This window comes from Mixophyes fleayi, chromosome 1 (genome assembly GCF_038048845.1).
Source record: "Mixophyes fleayi isolate aMixFle1 chromosome 1, aMixFle1.hap1, whole genome shotgun sequence".
NCBI classification, from domain to species: domain Eukaryota; kingdom Metazoa; phylum Chordata; class Amphibia; order Anura; family Limnodynastidae; genus Mixophyes; species Mixophyes fleayi.
Window position 1 is genome coordinate 397,485,254 of NC_134402.1, and position 15,801 is coordinate 397,501,054.

Below are 15,801 nucleotides of genomic sequence, written 5' to 3' on the forward strand. Positions count from 1 at the left end.
TCTATGAGTTTTGGAATATTTCCAAAAGTTTAGTTAACTCGAGTTTCGTCATATTATTTTTCTAGCTGATTCTGAAGTGTCAGAGAACTAAACCTAAAACTAGATGGGACATGTTTTCAGGCACCTTGGGTATGCTGTTTCATTGCACATAAAAAACAACATTGATTTGTGGATATATTTGGATTTCAAATATTAATGATATTTCTTTGCTGTGGTTGTGACAAACGCTTTGTCCTTACCTGGGCATATTATTCACATAACTCTTTTCCCACATACCTGACAATCTGTCTGACTACATCTATAAAGTTTAAGGCTCTAATAATGTAAGAGGTGTAACTACATGCAGCCCTACTGTGTTAGACTATGCTGTGTGTGTACTAGGCTGCCCTCTAGTGGTAAAACAAAGGGATACAAGGGCAACTCCCTCTGTTAGTAGAAAGTATGTAACATACTATATTGATTCCAAACCCAGCCTTCAAGAGACCTCTACATCTAACCCAAACCAGGACACCTCTGACTTACGGAGTGTGCTTAGTTCATTATCAATTCTTGCTTTCTTTCCGCCTAATGCAATATACAGGTATAGGATGACATTTCTACTATTCTTATTAACCTGCATACACCAGGGGGCTCATACTGACTTGGACGCATTTGCTCTAAACAGTCGCACCTAAAGATTGCCTATGTATGCCCATGTTCTGAGCCATCTCAGTATGCAGGCTCATATGTGCCAGGTTTACGTCAGATCTACTTATGGATGTATTTACATTCAGCCAGGTCATACGCACAAGACAAGTTTTTGAAGTGAAACTTCCTCAGTGGCACCGAGTAAAAATCACTCAGGAAGCTGAAATGTGTAACTTAAGTGACATCATGTACTCCTCCTGCGCACTCTGTCCATGTGGACCAGGTGTGTTCAGCCTGTGATCTGCCTGTGGAGTATGTTTTACCCTCCAGTATCGGTCAGCCAGCCCCAATCATGTCCCGTGAATCACTAGAATCAGCTCCCTCACCCCCAGAGCATTCAGTAGAGATATTAATTGTCACAGATGCTTATGAATGGAGAATCAGGGCCCGGCCTTCTATCCCTGCATCAGCTCTCGGGTTCTTGCCGTCTCCCTTCAACATCTTCCTTGCCGCAGAGAACAACTACAGAAGAGGAGGTGGTGCTGCCTCCCGCCTCAGGAAGTATTGGAGGAAGTGCTTCTCCAGACCAATAGACCTCCTGCGTTCCGGCTATCCAACTATTATTAGATTTCCTCTTGAGTCCGTCATACAGCATACCAGTGCTCAGTCCTTTGTATCTGTGATTGGGGACACAGGCTGTCACTGGGGAACACTACTACACTGCTCATGCAGAAATGTGAACTTGCTTTTTTCCTCACAACTGCTCTCTCTGCTGCACCTCAAACAGCTAACAGCAGCTCAACCACACACCTGTTTCCTCCCCTGACTTGTCTCTACACACACCTGGGCCCTCTCTGGATTTGTGCCCCCACACACCTGGGCCATCCCTGGACGTGTGCCTCCGCACACCTGGGCCATCCCTGGACGTGTGCCTCCGCACACCTGGGCCATCCCTGGACGTGTGCCTCCGCACACCTGGGCCATCCCTGGACGTGTGCCTCCACACACCTGGGCCATCCCTGGACGTGTGCCTCCGCACACCTGGGCCATCCCTGGACGTGTGCCTCCGCACACCTGGGCCATCCCTGGACGTGTGCCTCCGCACACCTGGGCCATCCCTGGACGTGTGCCTCCGCACACCTGGGCCATCCCTGGACGTGTGCCTCCGCACACCTGGGCCATCCCTGGACGTGTGCCTCCGCACACCTGGGCCATCCCTGGACGTGTGCCTCCGCACACCTGGGCCATCCCTGGACGTGTGCCTCCGCACACCTGGGCCATCCCTGGACGTGTGCCTCCGCACACCTGGACCCTCCCTGGACTTGTTCTCTCACACATCTGTGCCCCCCCAGACTTGGGCACCCACAAAAAAATGTATCTTACATATCATATAGGCATGAGCAATGAAGAAAGATCCTATCCACTTCAGCTCAATCAGCCAATCAGAAAAGGTCATCAGCTAGTGCTCATGACTGTTATAGTCAATGTGTATTTGCACCAGTATTAAAGGCACCTGCAGGTAATATGGCTACTGACAGTGTATGTAGGTCTCCGTGTGGGTCTGCCTCAGTTCTCCTTTAGTGCAATACAAACATAACAATAATCAGCAATGCAATTGGAATACATGATTACAACCAGTGACCCCATTCAAATGCCTAAACACACAAATGTATATAAAGCATACACAGCCACAGTGCAAAATCCTCTTTAGTGGCGAAGTGTGCCTGGATTTGCACAGGTGTGCCTAGAGTTCCACCAAAACACATATGTTTATGTTGCTTGATAGTGGTGTTTGTGATGAAGCAGAAGTTCTCACCAGCCCGTGGAGGGAGTAAGGTGGAGAGAGGCAGTTCCTTGCACAGTGCAGAACGTGCTTAATTTTGCAGTTGATTAAAAATATGATATTTTATTTTGCGAGCAATATAAATAAAATAAGATAAAGGGGTGGAGAGGTCACATTTTTAGGGGGGGTCCTTGCTGGGCAGAATAGTGGGTCTTATCATTTACTTTTAATGGGACACATATTGTGCTTTACAGTTACACATTTGTAGGTGCCCAATGGAAAGAAAGCTTCACCAATATGCCACGTGTAAGGGGGGACGTGATAGAAACTTTCAAATATGCCACTGTATAGGTCATTGGTACGGCCTCATCTACAATACTGTGTTCAGTTCTTGAGGCCATATCTCCAGAAGGATATAAATACATTAGAGACTGTACAAAGAAGGGCAACTAAAATTGTGCATGGCCTACAGCACAAAACTTACCCGGAAAGGCTAAAGTAACTTAATATGTATAGTTTGGAGCAGAGAAGGGAAAAAGGGGGACATGATAGTAACTTTTAAATATATCAAGGGTTTGAACAAAGTACAGGAGAGAAACATTCTTCAAAGGAAGAGAAGTACTAGAACACAAGGACATGCACTGACACTGAGGGGAAGGAGGTTCAGAGGAAATGTGAGGAAAAGCTACTTCACAGAAAGGGCAGTAAATAAGTAGAATAGCCTCCCATCAGAGGTGGTAGAGACTAATACAGTATAGCAGTTTAAACATGCTTGGCATACACATAAGAACATCCTTATAAAGAATAAATGATCAAATAAGGTTTAAGGTACCATAGGTTAATAAAAAAAATGGGGCTGGAGGGGGAAGAGGGGGGCCTGGAGGGGAAGGTGACCTGACCCTCTTTTCCTCAAGGCCCTGTAGCCGCACCCTCTATTATTACACTTAGACTAACGGGGTTGCTTGCTCTTAATGATCACACTGGTGTATTAGCTTTTTGACAAGATGTTTACTGAGGCCATATAAGATAACTCTGTGCACTTTCTATCTTATGGGGGGCAAATAAATATGAGTTTCATACTCCTCAGTATATTGGATTATTGATTCCTGTATCTGTTGATTTTATGAACAGAATTTGTCTATGAAACATAGTAGGCAAAATACAGAATTATTCATTTCATGGATGTAAATTAATCTGATAGAAAGAAACTAAGCCTAAACTATAAGCCTCTTAAAGTAGTCATTAATAACAGTTGCAAATATATGTGTACCTTTTAAGGAGCTTACCAGGACAGAAAATATTTCTGGTAAAACTGTGCAAGACTATTGCTGCCCGCACTCAGATTTCTTACTATATATAAAAAATAATATGCCTGAAATAACAGAATGGTTTATGTTTAGCTAAATATGTCTATTGTACTTTCTTATACTCTTCTGCAGCACATTGCCAAGCTTTAGGGTGATTTGCTTCTCTTATAGGGTCTACATGCAAACAGGGACAGATAGGTCAGCTGACATAGGGTGCATAAACACTGTGGATTTGTTGTTTCTTGGTAACTAAATGGCTGTTTATTTAATTTATTTGACTGGTTTAAGAGTCCATTAGGACTTTGTCCTAAAGATGTGGGAGAAGCTTCAACTGACTGCATCAGTCTCAACATTTGACATGTCCAAGTTGGGAGAGGGCCACACCTCTACCAATAAGGGTATGTCACTGTGTCATGTCAGGGGTGTGGCCATGTCACACACCAGTGTGGGGTGCATAGCGCTTTTGAAGTGCTAGGCTGCCCCCATCCTTCCTCCTCTCTTCTAAATCCACCTTGTGTAATGAGTGGACACATACCTCATACCTCCCAACTTCCCGGGAGTCAGGACAAATGTGCCGACCACTGGGCAGGCGGGAGGTATTTGTCTGTAATGGATTGTGCTGGTAATACTTTACTTTTTTTAACAGAACACTAGTGGCTGCCTTCTTACCACAAAATACAATTCAGTTTATCCTTTTGGTTTGTGAGCGCAATACTTGTGCTCGATAGGATCCTTCCATTCACCCCGAGCAACACACATTTGTGACCAATGTAGACAGCTGCATCTGTCGTGTATTTATAACTTGAATATATTGATGGATATTGTAATAAATCTCTTTGAAGTCTGAAATGATGATCAATGAACGATGCGGTAGGTGTTCCCTATGTGCATAGCTTTTTCCTCTGTGAAAACCCAACCTTGTCCCTATACTTTTAGTGGGATACAAGATGTACCATCCAGCTGCTCAAACACTGATGTCACCCAGTGCCGGATTAAGGAAAGGGAGGCCCCCGGGCTAAGGGTACTGTGAGGGCCCCCCCCCATGAGGCCCCCCCGTGAGTTTACCTCCTTCCGTTGTTCCACTCCCTGCAGTGCTTCCACCGCGCTTTGTAATCTCCAAATTTAGGAGATCTCGTGAGAGTGAGACTATGACTCATAGTCTCACTCTCACGAGATCTCCTCAGTAAGGAGATTACTGTGTGCCGCGGAAGCACTACAGTGACAGCAGGCAGCTAACAGCATAACATTTGCTGTTAGCTGCCTGCCATTCTCCTTGAACAGGTGACAGTCGGAGCCAGAGGCAGGGACGCCCCCGATCCGATGAATGACGGCGGGCCCCCTAGCTGCCCGAGGCCCCTGGGCTGTAGCCCCCTTAGCACTATTGTTAATCCGGCTCTGATGTCACCTTACTCTCATGATTATTGTAAGATATAAATGAAGCTAAACCAAGCGGTACTTGAGGAGAAAAACAGAAACATGTAACTTAATGCAGAAGGTGGTGCTACAGCTGGCAGTAAGCTTTGTTTTAGAATATCTACCAAATGTTGGTACAGATTTATTTTACTGGTGTGATTGCAGCTTGAAATGCGCCAGATATTAGCCGCGCTATTACAAATAAATGAGTACACGACAACATTTTTGCAGGTATGAAATGAGCCTTACTACATAGAAGATGTAAATACATCATAAAACATATTTTGAAGGTTTGGGAGCATTTGCATGCATTCATGTGAATGTTACACAATGTTTTTTGTCATATTGGATTCTGTATCATAACTGGATATAAGTACAGGGCACAGTTTACATACATGTAAATTTTCCTACCGAGGTACAGTAACCTCCGTGCAACCTTATTACTCATCTGAAGCTTAAACTCTGGAGTTGTATCAGTGAAACAGAAGTGAACAAGTGGCTTAAGATCAGAGGTTATGCCGTATATAGTATTAGAGGAAGAAAATGTGATAACAGTATTATGTATTATCTGTAAGAGCAAAGGGACTTGGCAGCATTACAGCAGTTAGTTATCAGTTCCCGTCCAATACTAAACCTAATCTAAACTGTAATAAAACTTCTGCTAAGATTTATTGGTCTTCATAGATCATCCCAAATGAAATATAGACTCTGCATAAAAGTAAACAAGTGGAACATTTTGTGATTCATAGTCAGAATGGTCACTACGTTGTATGTTGTCACAAAAAAAGAGATGATATGATTTAAAGCATTATACGTTAACATAATTGATAATTTAATGCAGCATCTCTTATGAGATGTAAATGTTTACTGATGATGATATAGGCAGAGTTTGAGCATTTCGTGTTTGAGTTGCAGATCTAAAACCAAAGATGACAAGTGAGAAGCCCAACTCTTAAATGTCTATTTCTAAGGTTTGCTCAGCTGGGGGCAGAGGACTATATTTTTCCTCATTCTTTTGCATGCAAGTTTCCTGCTAGATGAAATATCAGAATGTCTATTAATTTATTGTTGTTATAGCGTGCACAGATTTCTTTTCTCCTTTTAATCCCACGCTGCGGTTATAATTAGTCTGATTTTGGTCAACAAGTTTGAATTATGACTCTTTTATACACCCGACACAATACAGAGAAGGGAACTCTACATGAAGGTCCTATCTTTTCCCCATGGATCATGTTTGATAGCTTATTTGTACCAAACTTATCCTGCAGTTTTAATTTGGTCTTCGATTAGGTAAGAAGTTCTTGGATACAATGCATTTTATGTCTCTATCCCCACAGCAGAGATGGTTATATAGCCCTGTAATAAAAAATTCGATAAGGTCATTTACAGACATACAGGCTTATTTCTTTTGGGATAGATGAGGGATTGTAGACCCTGAGGTATACTATATTACATGTAGTGGACCTGTCCAAAGTCTCTCTCTCTCTCTCTCTCTCTCTCTCTCTCTCTCTCTCGCCTTAATACACTACTAGAAGCACCAACTGGATCTTCTTTCTAGGTTATTATCTCCAAGACACATCAACTCATTGTGTAAAACTTACCTGCCTTATTCTGGCTGCGGCAAAGTCTGTGATAGCGACTTGTTGAAAAAAGTTTGAACCTCTCCCTGTTTCTTTACTTAACAATTGTATATCCTATGGGGCATGCATGGGGAATATCACCCACTACCTATGTGATACACAAGATCGTTTTATTTAGGTTTGGACTCCTTGGACAGAGAACACCCCCTGACCAACCAGTAAAAAAATGGGCAGGTGGCTTATTACACATTTGCAAATGCGTAACTGAGGTTTCTGTGTAGAATAGCATCTGTTTTACTCATCACAGCTGTGTGCTGGGGGATTGTTCTCTAGAATCTGATAATACTTTCATGTCAAAACATGAATCTGAATGGGAGAGCAACATTCGTCCCCCAGTGGATGAGGATGAGGAAGGAAATCAGGCAGATGGCCAGGGCTTCCATATCTATGCTTATTAAGGCAAATATCTATAACATTGACTATAGATGGTATCTGGTCCCAAGAAGAGAGCATAAGATTCTCCTCATGACTTTCCCTTAGTGATGGAGTCCGATTGGCTCTATCCTGTATGTCTGGTGGTCAAGTCCCAGGATTATTAAGTGTTGGAATAATTTTAAAATCTTGTTGAAAAGAGTCATGCGATCCCTAGTCTACAAAAATACACAGATATATTCTGATTCCACATCCTGAATGCCACCAGATGGGGCATAGCGAGGACCTCCCCTCAATAGATTTTATCATTTCTATTATTTAGCATGTGACCAATTTTGAAAAGATTAAATCGAACCTGAATAAAACATAAATACTGGTTACACTGGAACGTCATCTGTTATCCACAGCTTCCCCCTCCATGCGGTGAGACCGTCACACTTCTTTTCTATTTATCATTACTCTGACCATCCAGTTATGTGTGCCTGATAGAAGCTCTCCCCACCCACCCTCATGTGTCCCACCCCTCTTCTTTCTTTTATACCCCTTTGCTTGTAAAATAAAGCTTATCTTGATATGTTAAGTGATCATTTTTTCTGTAACAAAAACAAAATGGAATGTACAGAGTTGTCTTGAATGATAAGCACAGTATATATATGTATATAAATCTCTTTTTTTACATATGACCTATGTGAAATGAAAAATAAAAAGGTTACCCCTCCCCTCAAAAAAGTAATAAGTAATAAGTATTCACCTCCCTTGTTTTAATTCTACTACCTTGCTACAATGTCTTGTACACAGCTGTGGTGTCTCTACATCGAGATCAACAATCACTGTGTCAGAATGGAGATGGTACTGTCACATATTCAAGTGTGCTGATATAAAGATCCAACTGACATTTGTCTTTTATGCACAAGAACCTTAGACCGTTATGCACATATTACAGTGTACAGAGTGATATATGTGCTCATCAACTTACAGGACATTTGCCATCTACTAGGACAAAAATTCTATTGTCAGCATAACTGATGAGTAAGCACCTTCTATAGGGAGGTTCAGCCATGTGTGATTCATGGAGAATACCTGTTTGTGCATAGTGTAAGGTCATTGTTAGGTGTGGCCCAATACGTTATTATAGAGCTATACTTTATATGTGGAATACACCTCTTGCAATTAATATATTTGTGCAATGCCTAGCAATTATAAACATAGGATTCTCATCTACCATATGAGTAGTACACATACTTTTAATAAATTAAATTATTGTTTCCAACATAATTTTGGAATGTAAATGCCGATACCTGGCGTATTTTACGTAAAATCACTGTGCGCATGCCCAGAACTGTATAATATGCCAGAGAACGCAACAATATCCAATTAATCTTCTAGTGCAAAGGACCCTTACTACAGCCTAAGATATCATGGATGGAACGGGGAGGGGAATGGGTGATGTAGTCAATGTACAGTAAGGGCGTGCCAAGCTTGAGCACACTCAGCAATGTCCTGTTCAAACCTTGGGCATCTCTAAGGTACATGTTTTTCTGTTATCACTTGCACCAGCTACAGGTCTGGTATAAGTGCTGATTACTAGTGATGACGGTCTTGTATGCATGCTGAAACATGTGTTTACAATCAGGGGCAAGTAAAAAGGCATTTTATGCACAGTAGATATTAATAACATCATAATAAATGTATTTTATGGGCGGGGAAAAATGTTTTTTTTTTTTTTTTTTAAATGTTTTGTAATTAATGACTATACTATTAACAGGTGAGATTAATTGAATATTTTTTCTCTGCACGTTCTTTTGGGACTTTATTTTCTGCATATGTATTTGACGTATCCTGCAGTGTATTGTGTGTTAGAGTAGACCACACCTAGACCCATATCCAACAACAGACGTATCTATAGATCTGCTCCCAGTTGAATAGAGACGCGCGTATATCTGAATTAAGTGCTTTTTTTTCAAAACGTATTTTACGTTTGCTTTACGTGCCTTCATGAATCAGGCTCATCATATCCAAGAACTTGTTTTCAATGGTGTTAAAGCAGTAAACAGGAGAGTGTTGCTAGCCAATAGAAAACTACCACTTAGCAGCACCTAAGTTATCTAATATTATGGAGATTAGTATTTTGTACAGGACTGTTAAGAGTGGGGTCCCGGAGCAGGAAAGGAACTAAATGCTTAAATTTTTTCCAGGAAAGAATAATAAAATAAATAAATCCTGTATATAACATCAGTGATTCTTGGGGGCTAACAGCCTGGAAGAGTTTGGCTGTAAACCAGGCAGTGTTAGTCAGTGAAGATGGCGATTGTCCTCTCAGTTGTTATTTGGCAAATATTGCAGGTAACTAGCAACCAGACAGGTCTCCCTGCTGCATATAGTAAGCTCAGTAATTCATCTATGTGGTTAGGTGGCATCTTATTCATAGTTGCTAACCTTTAACGATTGGCCTCCGGGAGTCTTGGTGTAGAGGTCGGCGTGAGGGGGTGGGGCTCCACGAATCGAGTCATTTTGGCCCCGACCCCTGTGACGTAGTGACGCAAATGCGTCATTTTAACATGGGGGGGCGGACCAAAATGATGAGATTCCCGAGTAATCGCATCATGGAAGCTTCAAATCTGCCCACTTCACTAGAAATTGGGTAGATGCGGGAAGTGATGAGTAAGCACCTTCTATAGGGAAGTTCAGCCATGTGTGATTCATGGAGAATACCTGTTTGTGCATAGTGTAAGGTCATTGTTAGGTGGGGCCCAATACGTTATTATAGAGTTATACTTTATATGTGGAATACACCTCTTGAAATTAATATATTTGTGCAATGCCTAGCAATTACTAACATGGGATTCTCATCTACCATATGAGTAGTACAGATACTTTCAATAAATAAAATGATTGTTTCCAGCATAATTTTGGAATATAAATGCCGATACCTGGCGTATTTTACGTAAAATCACTGTGACGTAGTGACGCAAACGCGTCATTTTAACATGGGGGGGCGGACCAAAATGATGCGATTCCCGAGTAATCGCATCATGGAAGCTTCAAATCTGCCCACTTCACTAGAAAGTGGGTAGATGCGGGAGGATTGAGAGCTCTCTTGGGAGTCTGGGATACCTATCCGGAATTCGGAAGTCTCCCGGGCATTCCGGGAGAGTTGGCAAGTATGATCTTATTGGATATTATTTTTGCATGTGAAATGTCATAACTAGATTTCACTACAAGGCTGCAGGATCTCCTGGAGGTAAGGGCTTACAGCATACTTCTGTTTGCCATCTGAGACAGGCGTTACCAGCCCTGTCCTGCTTTCTATCAGTACAAGAGGAGTATAGCTCTATACTGACATAACATGATGTAAAACCCAAAGAGACAGTGGCTTGTGCTGAGTTGGGCATACGCCCATTTGCTTACATATGTTTGTACCAATGTTACCACCTAAATGATATCCGAGTACAAGAAATAACTATATTCAGACAAGGAAGCATCCTCTTGCATCATATAATGATGTGTGACACACTTACATACCATGTTCCTGCTGGTTGACTCACATCTCTATAGACAGGTACAACAAAGGCTTCATACTAGTGAGCATTTCTCAGTGTACAGACTACACTGCCCTCCATGGGAGCAGCAGACTCCCTAGTAATGGCTACAATTACAGGCTAGTTTTAGCAAGTTACCATTGATGACGTTTTATCAGACTTGATGAACTTGAAGGTGTTGCTTTACATACATATTATATATAATTAGAAAATGTGGATTTCATTTCGTCATTAAAGTTTAAAACTGATTATGCACAGTATTCAGAATATAGCCCTATTTTCCTCAAACCATTTCAAGATTCGTCTAATTCTGGCTCAAACAGCAGAAAAAAGTATTTTTGAAAGCATAATTGTTTGTAATGCAGCTTTGTTTAGTTGAAAGTTATATTTTGAGTATATAAAATAATTGTTTGTTTAAAAGTTTGAAACGTCTAGCAGCTGCTCATATGTAATGCCTCTAGTGGAGACCATGTACCAAGCTCACTTAGCGGGTCATGTAGGGGTGAACGCAATGTCCATCTAAAACTTAGTTGTAAATTGCATCCAAAAAAGACAAATCTTACTCGGGTATGTGTTAAGCCGGAAGCATCTCAGCTGATGGTCATCATTATCAGTTCGTAGCTTACATCAGTAGGCGAGCTCCCGCAAGTTCTCCATCTCCTGACAAGCACAAGTGCACCTGAGTTTTAGGGTTAAATTTATCACGCTGCGCATTTCCAAGGGGTGTGAAAAGTGAAGCTATTGTCTATAGCAACCAATCACATTCTAGCTGTCATTCATCATCACCATCATCACCATTTATTTATATAGCGCCACTAATTCCGCAGCGCTGTACAGAGAACTCATTCACATCAGTCCCTGCCCCATTGGAGCTTACAGCCTAATTTCCCCAACATACACACACACACACAGACAGACTAGGGTCAATTTGATAGCAGCCAATTAACCTACTGGTATGTTTTTGGAGTGTGGGAGGAAACCGGAGCACCCAGAGGAAACCCACGCAAACACGGGGAGAACATACAAACTCCTCATTTTGTAGAATGTACTAAATAAATGATAACTAGAATCTGATTGGTTGCTATAGGCCACATCTCCACTTTTCAAACTTAATTAGTGATTTTTTTGTGGGCATGCACAGCAGTAAATGCCTATTACATTCAGTATACTGCATGTTGTAAGGCGGGATATAGCCTCTCACTAGGAGAGAGGAACTAAATACAGAGTAAATCACTGCAGGCTGATCCTGTGCCCAGGAGGATGAGCTCTCAGAATACACTTGGTAGAATAATAATATTTTGGGGGAGATGAATTCAACAAACCACAGGGCCCCTGTGAGAGGAGCTTCCCCCCTAATAGCTGGGAGTAGTCATGGACAAGGGAAGTAATGTAAGACATCCTTGTTTTACGTCCTATGTGACGCTGATGTCGTGGGCACAATTTGTTATAAACTTTTTTTATTTTAGCGGTATATGAAATGATCTAACAAGGAACATTGTTTTGTTTCATTTTTTTGTCTTTCAGGTAAAACATGGGAGTGCCAGCACCAGTGCTAGTGCACCTGCAGCAGGAGGGGCAGCGGGGAGTAGCAAAGTAAGTAACAAACGTTTTACCACGTTGTATATATTATTTTTGTAAATGTTTACATATTGTGTGGTCACCACTGTTTAGCCTGAATGTGCCAATATTGTATCAAAAGTGCATTGTTCCACTTTTTGTTAAAATTCTCATCTGCCTATTACTTTTGTTGTGCTGCATGTTGGATGTAGTTCTCAGTGCCTGATACTAATCTGTTAGTACTGACAAATGTATAGTACCCCTATGTGTTTACTAATCATGTCATGGTAGCTATAGAGAATCTGCAATTTGGGCCTCTGAAGTCACTAGTTGGATGGTCAACTTTGCCTATTAATTAACTGACACATGTAGCATGGTGGTTTAGTGGTTAGCACTTCTGCCTCACAGCGCTGTGGTCATGAGTTCGATTCCCGACCATGGCCTTATCTGTGTGGAGTTTGCATGTTCTCCCGTGCTTGCGTGGGTTTCCTCCAGGTGCTCCGGTTTCCTTCCACACTCCAAAAACATACTGGTAGGTTAATTGGCTGCTATCAAATTGACCTTAGTCTGTGTGTGTGTGTGTGTGTGTGTGTGTGTGTGTGTGTGTGTGTGTGTGTGTGTGTGTGTGTGTGTGTGTGTGTTAAGGAATTTAGACTGTAAGCTCCAATGGGGCAGGGACTGATGTGATTGAGTTCCCTGTACAGCGCTGCGGAATTAGTGGTGCTATATAAATAACTGGTGATGATGATGATGAACATTGACATAGCCAGTGAGAATCCTGAATTCTGTTGTTTGATGTACAGAGAGATAGCACACTGCTCCCTTCAGGTTGTAACGTTATACTGCACCCAGCAACAAAATGCAGTAAATTATTTGCAATGATTATGAGCATTGATCGGCATTGAATGACATGTCTGCTTACAGATGGTTTCTTTTGTGTTAAGCAGAGTCAAAATTAAAATAGACGTACATAATGCTGTTCAATGTCCCAAATAAATCTCATTTTCAAGTAGTGGATGGAGGTAAATTGTGTGCATACATATATTATGTTTGCAACATTATACATATAGTAACATTTGTATGTTTGATCAGTAGTATAATAACTCATTTTAGCTTCACATATTCATATCTTGACTCCTCATTGACCAAGGGTACCTCGTAGATTCAATATATAGTTTGACATTTTTGTTATCTGCGAGTTTAAAGAGAATAACTCTTATATTACCCTGGCATGTGAGAACTTATAATCTAAATGAGGTGGACTTAATTCAAGAAGAGGTGACATGAACAGGGCAACTTTTATGCGAGTGATACAGTGAGGCTGGGGGGGTATTAGAGGGATAGGGAGGGGATAGGCTGTGGATTGGTTGGTCGTAATGAGCAGGTGGGGTTTTGGAAAACGTTTGAAGCTTCGATGATTGTATGAGGGAGAGAGTTCCAGAGGTGGGGAGGCATGAGAGATTTCTTGGAGGCAGCAGTGAGGTGAGGTTACCAGAGGGGAGGTGAGGTGGTGGCTGTTGGCGAAGGGACACACAACACTTATTATGTCATGATGCATGTGGCACTACAAGAGCCAACAAGCACATGGGCACATGTATCACATCTGTACAGTATAACAGATTACGCCATCATGAAAAAATAATTATTGCTCCCATTAGCAATTAAATGTTATTATTCCTTGAATAAAATAATATATTCATATTGCCCCATAATATAATAATATAATAATATTGTCCACTGAAGATAATGAAAAATAAAAAAAATTGTCCCCCATAAGTCAATAAATAAATTTTGTCCCTTAAACAATAAATAATGATTGTCCCCAAAATTCATAATTCAGTCATGCTTCCTCTTATTTTCCAAATAGTAAGATAGCTCAAACAACATGCAATATCTAGCCAATCAGAAGCAGGTATATAAAAAATAAAAACCCTGTCTTTTTTTGCTGGCGGTTTAGCCGTTTCCAAGCTGCCACACATTGCCAGCAATTTAACATCCCAACCTTGATGTGTGGAGGTGTAAAACAGCAGCCTAACACGATTTTTATTAAATCTACCCTATAGCATGATTTTTTTTTTATCCTATATTTTGATCGCTTTCACTACTAATTTGTAAAATGTCAGTAAACATTCAGACAGGTGCAGTGCCGGTAGACCCTGGGATGTTTGCACATTGTACTGAACCCATGCTTGTGGTCTAGCCAACCTAGAAGTGTGGCTGCTGGATGAGGTAATTGGGGTGGGGGGGGGGGGGGGGAGAGTTGTACGTGGTATTTGTTATTCATTGTATTTAGAACGCACAGTGCACTGTGTACACTTATTAAACATCAGCGAAAACACCACTACTCTACCATTATTTCCTATAGAGGCTGGCCCTGCTGTGATAACAGATTGTGCTTCCATAGCAAAATAATGTTAAGGCAGCTGTGTACTAGCAATAGACGGCCACTGGTCACTGTCGCTTTGCAAATGAGAATGGGTTGCCTGATTCTCCAGTGGGTGTTTTGGTGCGGATTGATTTCTTAATATCTGTTCTGTAGGGCTGGACGTATTTTAAAGGACAATTGGATTTTTTTTATTCTTGTTAACATTTTATAATACTGTATAAATTGTGTTGAATTCAGGGGCAAAAGCAAGATTTGAGGAGGGGGGGTTTCCACGGCACACCACCAGTGGGTGTGACCAGCATGCATGGGGGCGTGGCTATAATTTTAGACAGTGCTAGGTAGCTCTCCAACTCTTCCAATCTCCCTTTAAATACATGAGCAATGCTGCGTGCACTACTATTAGGTGCATGCAGCTCCCCCTTCATGAGCAGAGCAGTGTGAAGTGGGACATACCTCCCAACTGTCCCTGTAGTCGTGACAAAGTCCTGACTGAGTGGGTCAGTCCCCAAACTCAGGACTGCCCAACCAGAATCAGGACAGTTGGCAGACTGTCCTGCTCTCTTCTACATGTTCTTCCTGCTTTCAATACTTGTTGCTGCTGCTCGTGTCCTAAGCTCAGTTGTGCTTGTCTGGATCCTGGAATGTTGGGTCCTTGTTTGGAAATAGAATAGTTACATGAGATATAGAAATACCAGCAATGAGTGAACGCAGTAGGCCCCCCTGCCTCTATGTAGTCTGATAATAAATCAAAACAACTCATGTTTAATTATTAGTGCCCCTTTGTTGTAACCAGCCCGACTGTAAAATAATTTTATTCACCTTTAATAAAAAAAAAACAATTTCCCCCAAACAACCCCGACATTAATAGTAATCACATTTATTAAATTAACCTATTTCCTACCATACATTAAATAACTTGCATTCACTTTTAAGAAATAGCAATCCTTTTTCCAACACTCTGCCACACATTTAATTAATAGCGCTCAAACCACCCCAACATTAAATGAATGATCCCACCCTACATTAATAAGTCTGCACCAACCCCACTTTTAAATTAAATTGCCCCACCGTAACCCCACAAACAAAATAACACCCATTAATTAGACACCACCTACCTCACACATTACATTGCCACAAGCCACGTGCCATCACACTCACTACATTGCCACAAGCCACT

General features: G+C 41.5%; 1 protein-coding gene across 5 annotated transcripts in view; it reads left to right on the plus strand.

Moving 5' to 3' along the window:
* CAST (calpastatin) overlaps window positions 1–15,801 on the plus strand; it is a 110,034-nt gene that overhangs the window by 18,320 nt on the left and 75,913 nt on the right. For 3 of the 5 annotated variants that reach the window (XM_075181257.1, XM_075181230.1, XM_075181240.1), the window contains exon 3: window positions 12,206–12,274. The exons of the other annotated variants lie outside the window; for them this stretch is intronic. In XM_075181257.1, the coding sequence (XP_075037358.1) occupies window positions 12,206–12,274 (69 nt within the window). The remainder of the gene's footprint in view (window positions 1–12,205; window positions 12,275–15,801) is intronic. 5 annotated transcript variants of the gene reach the window in all.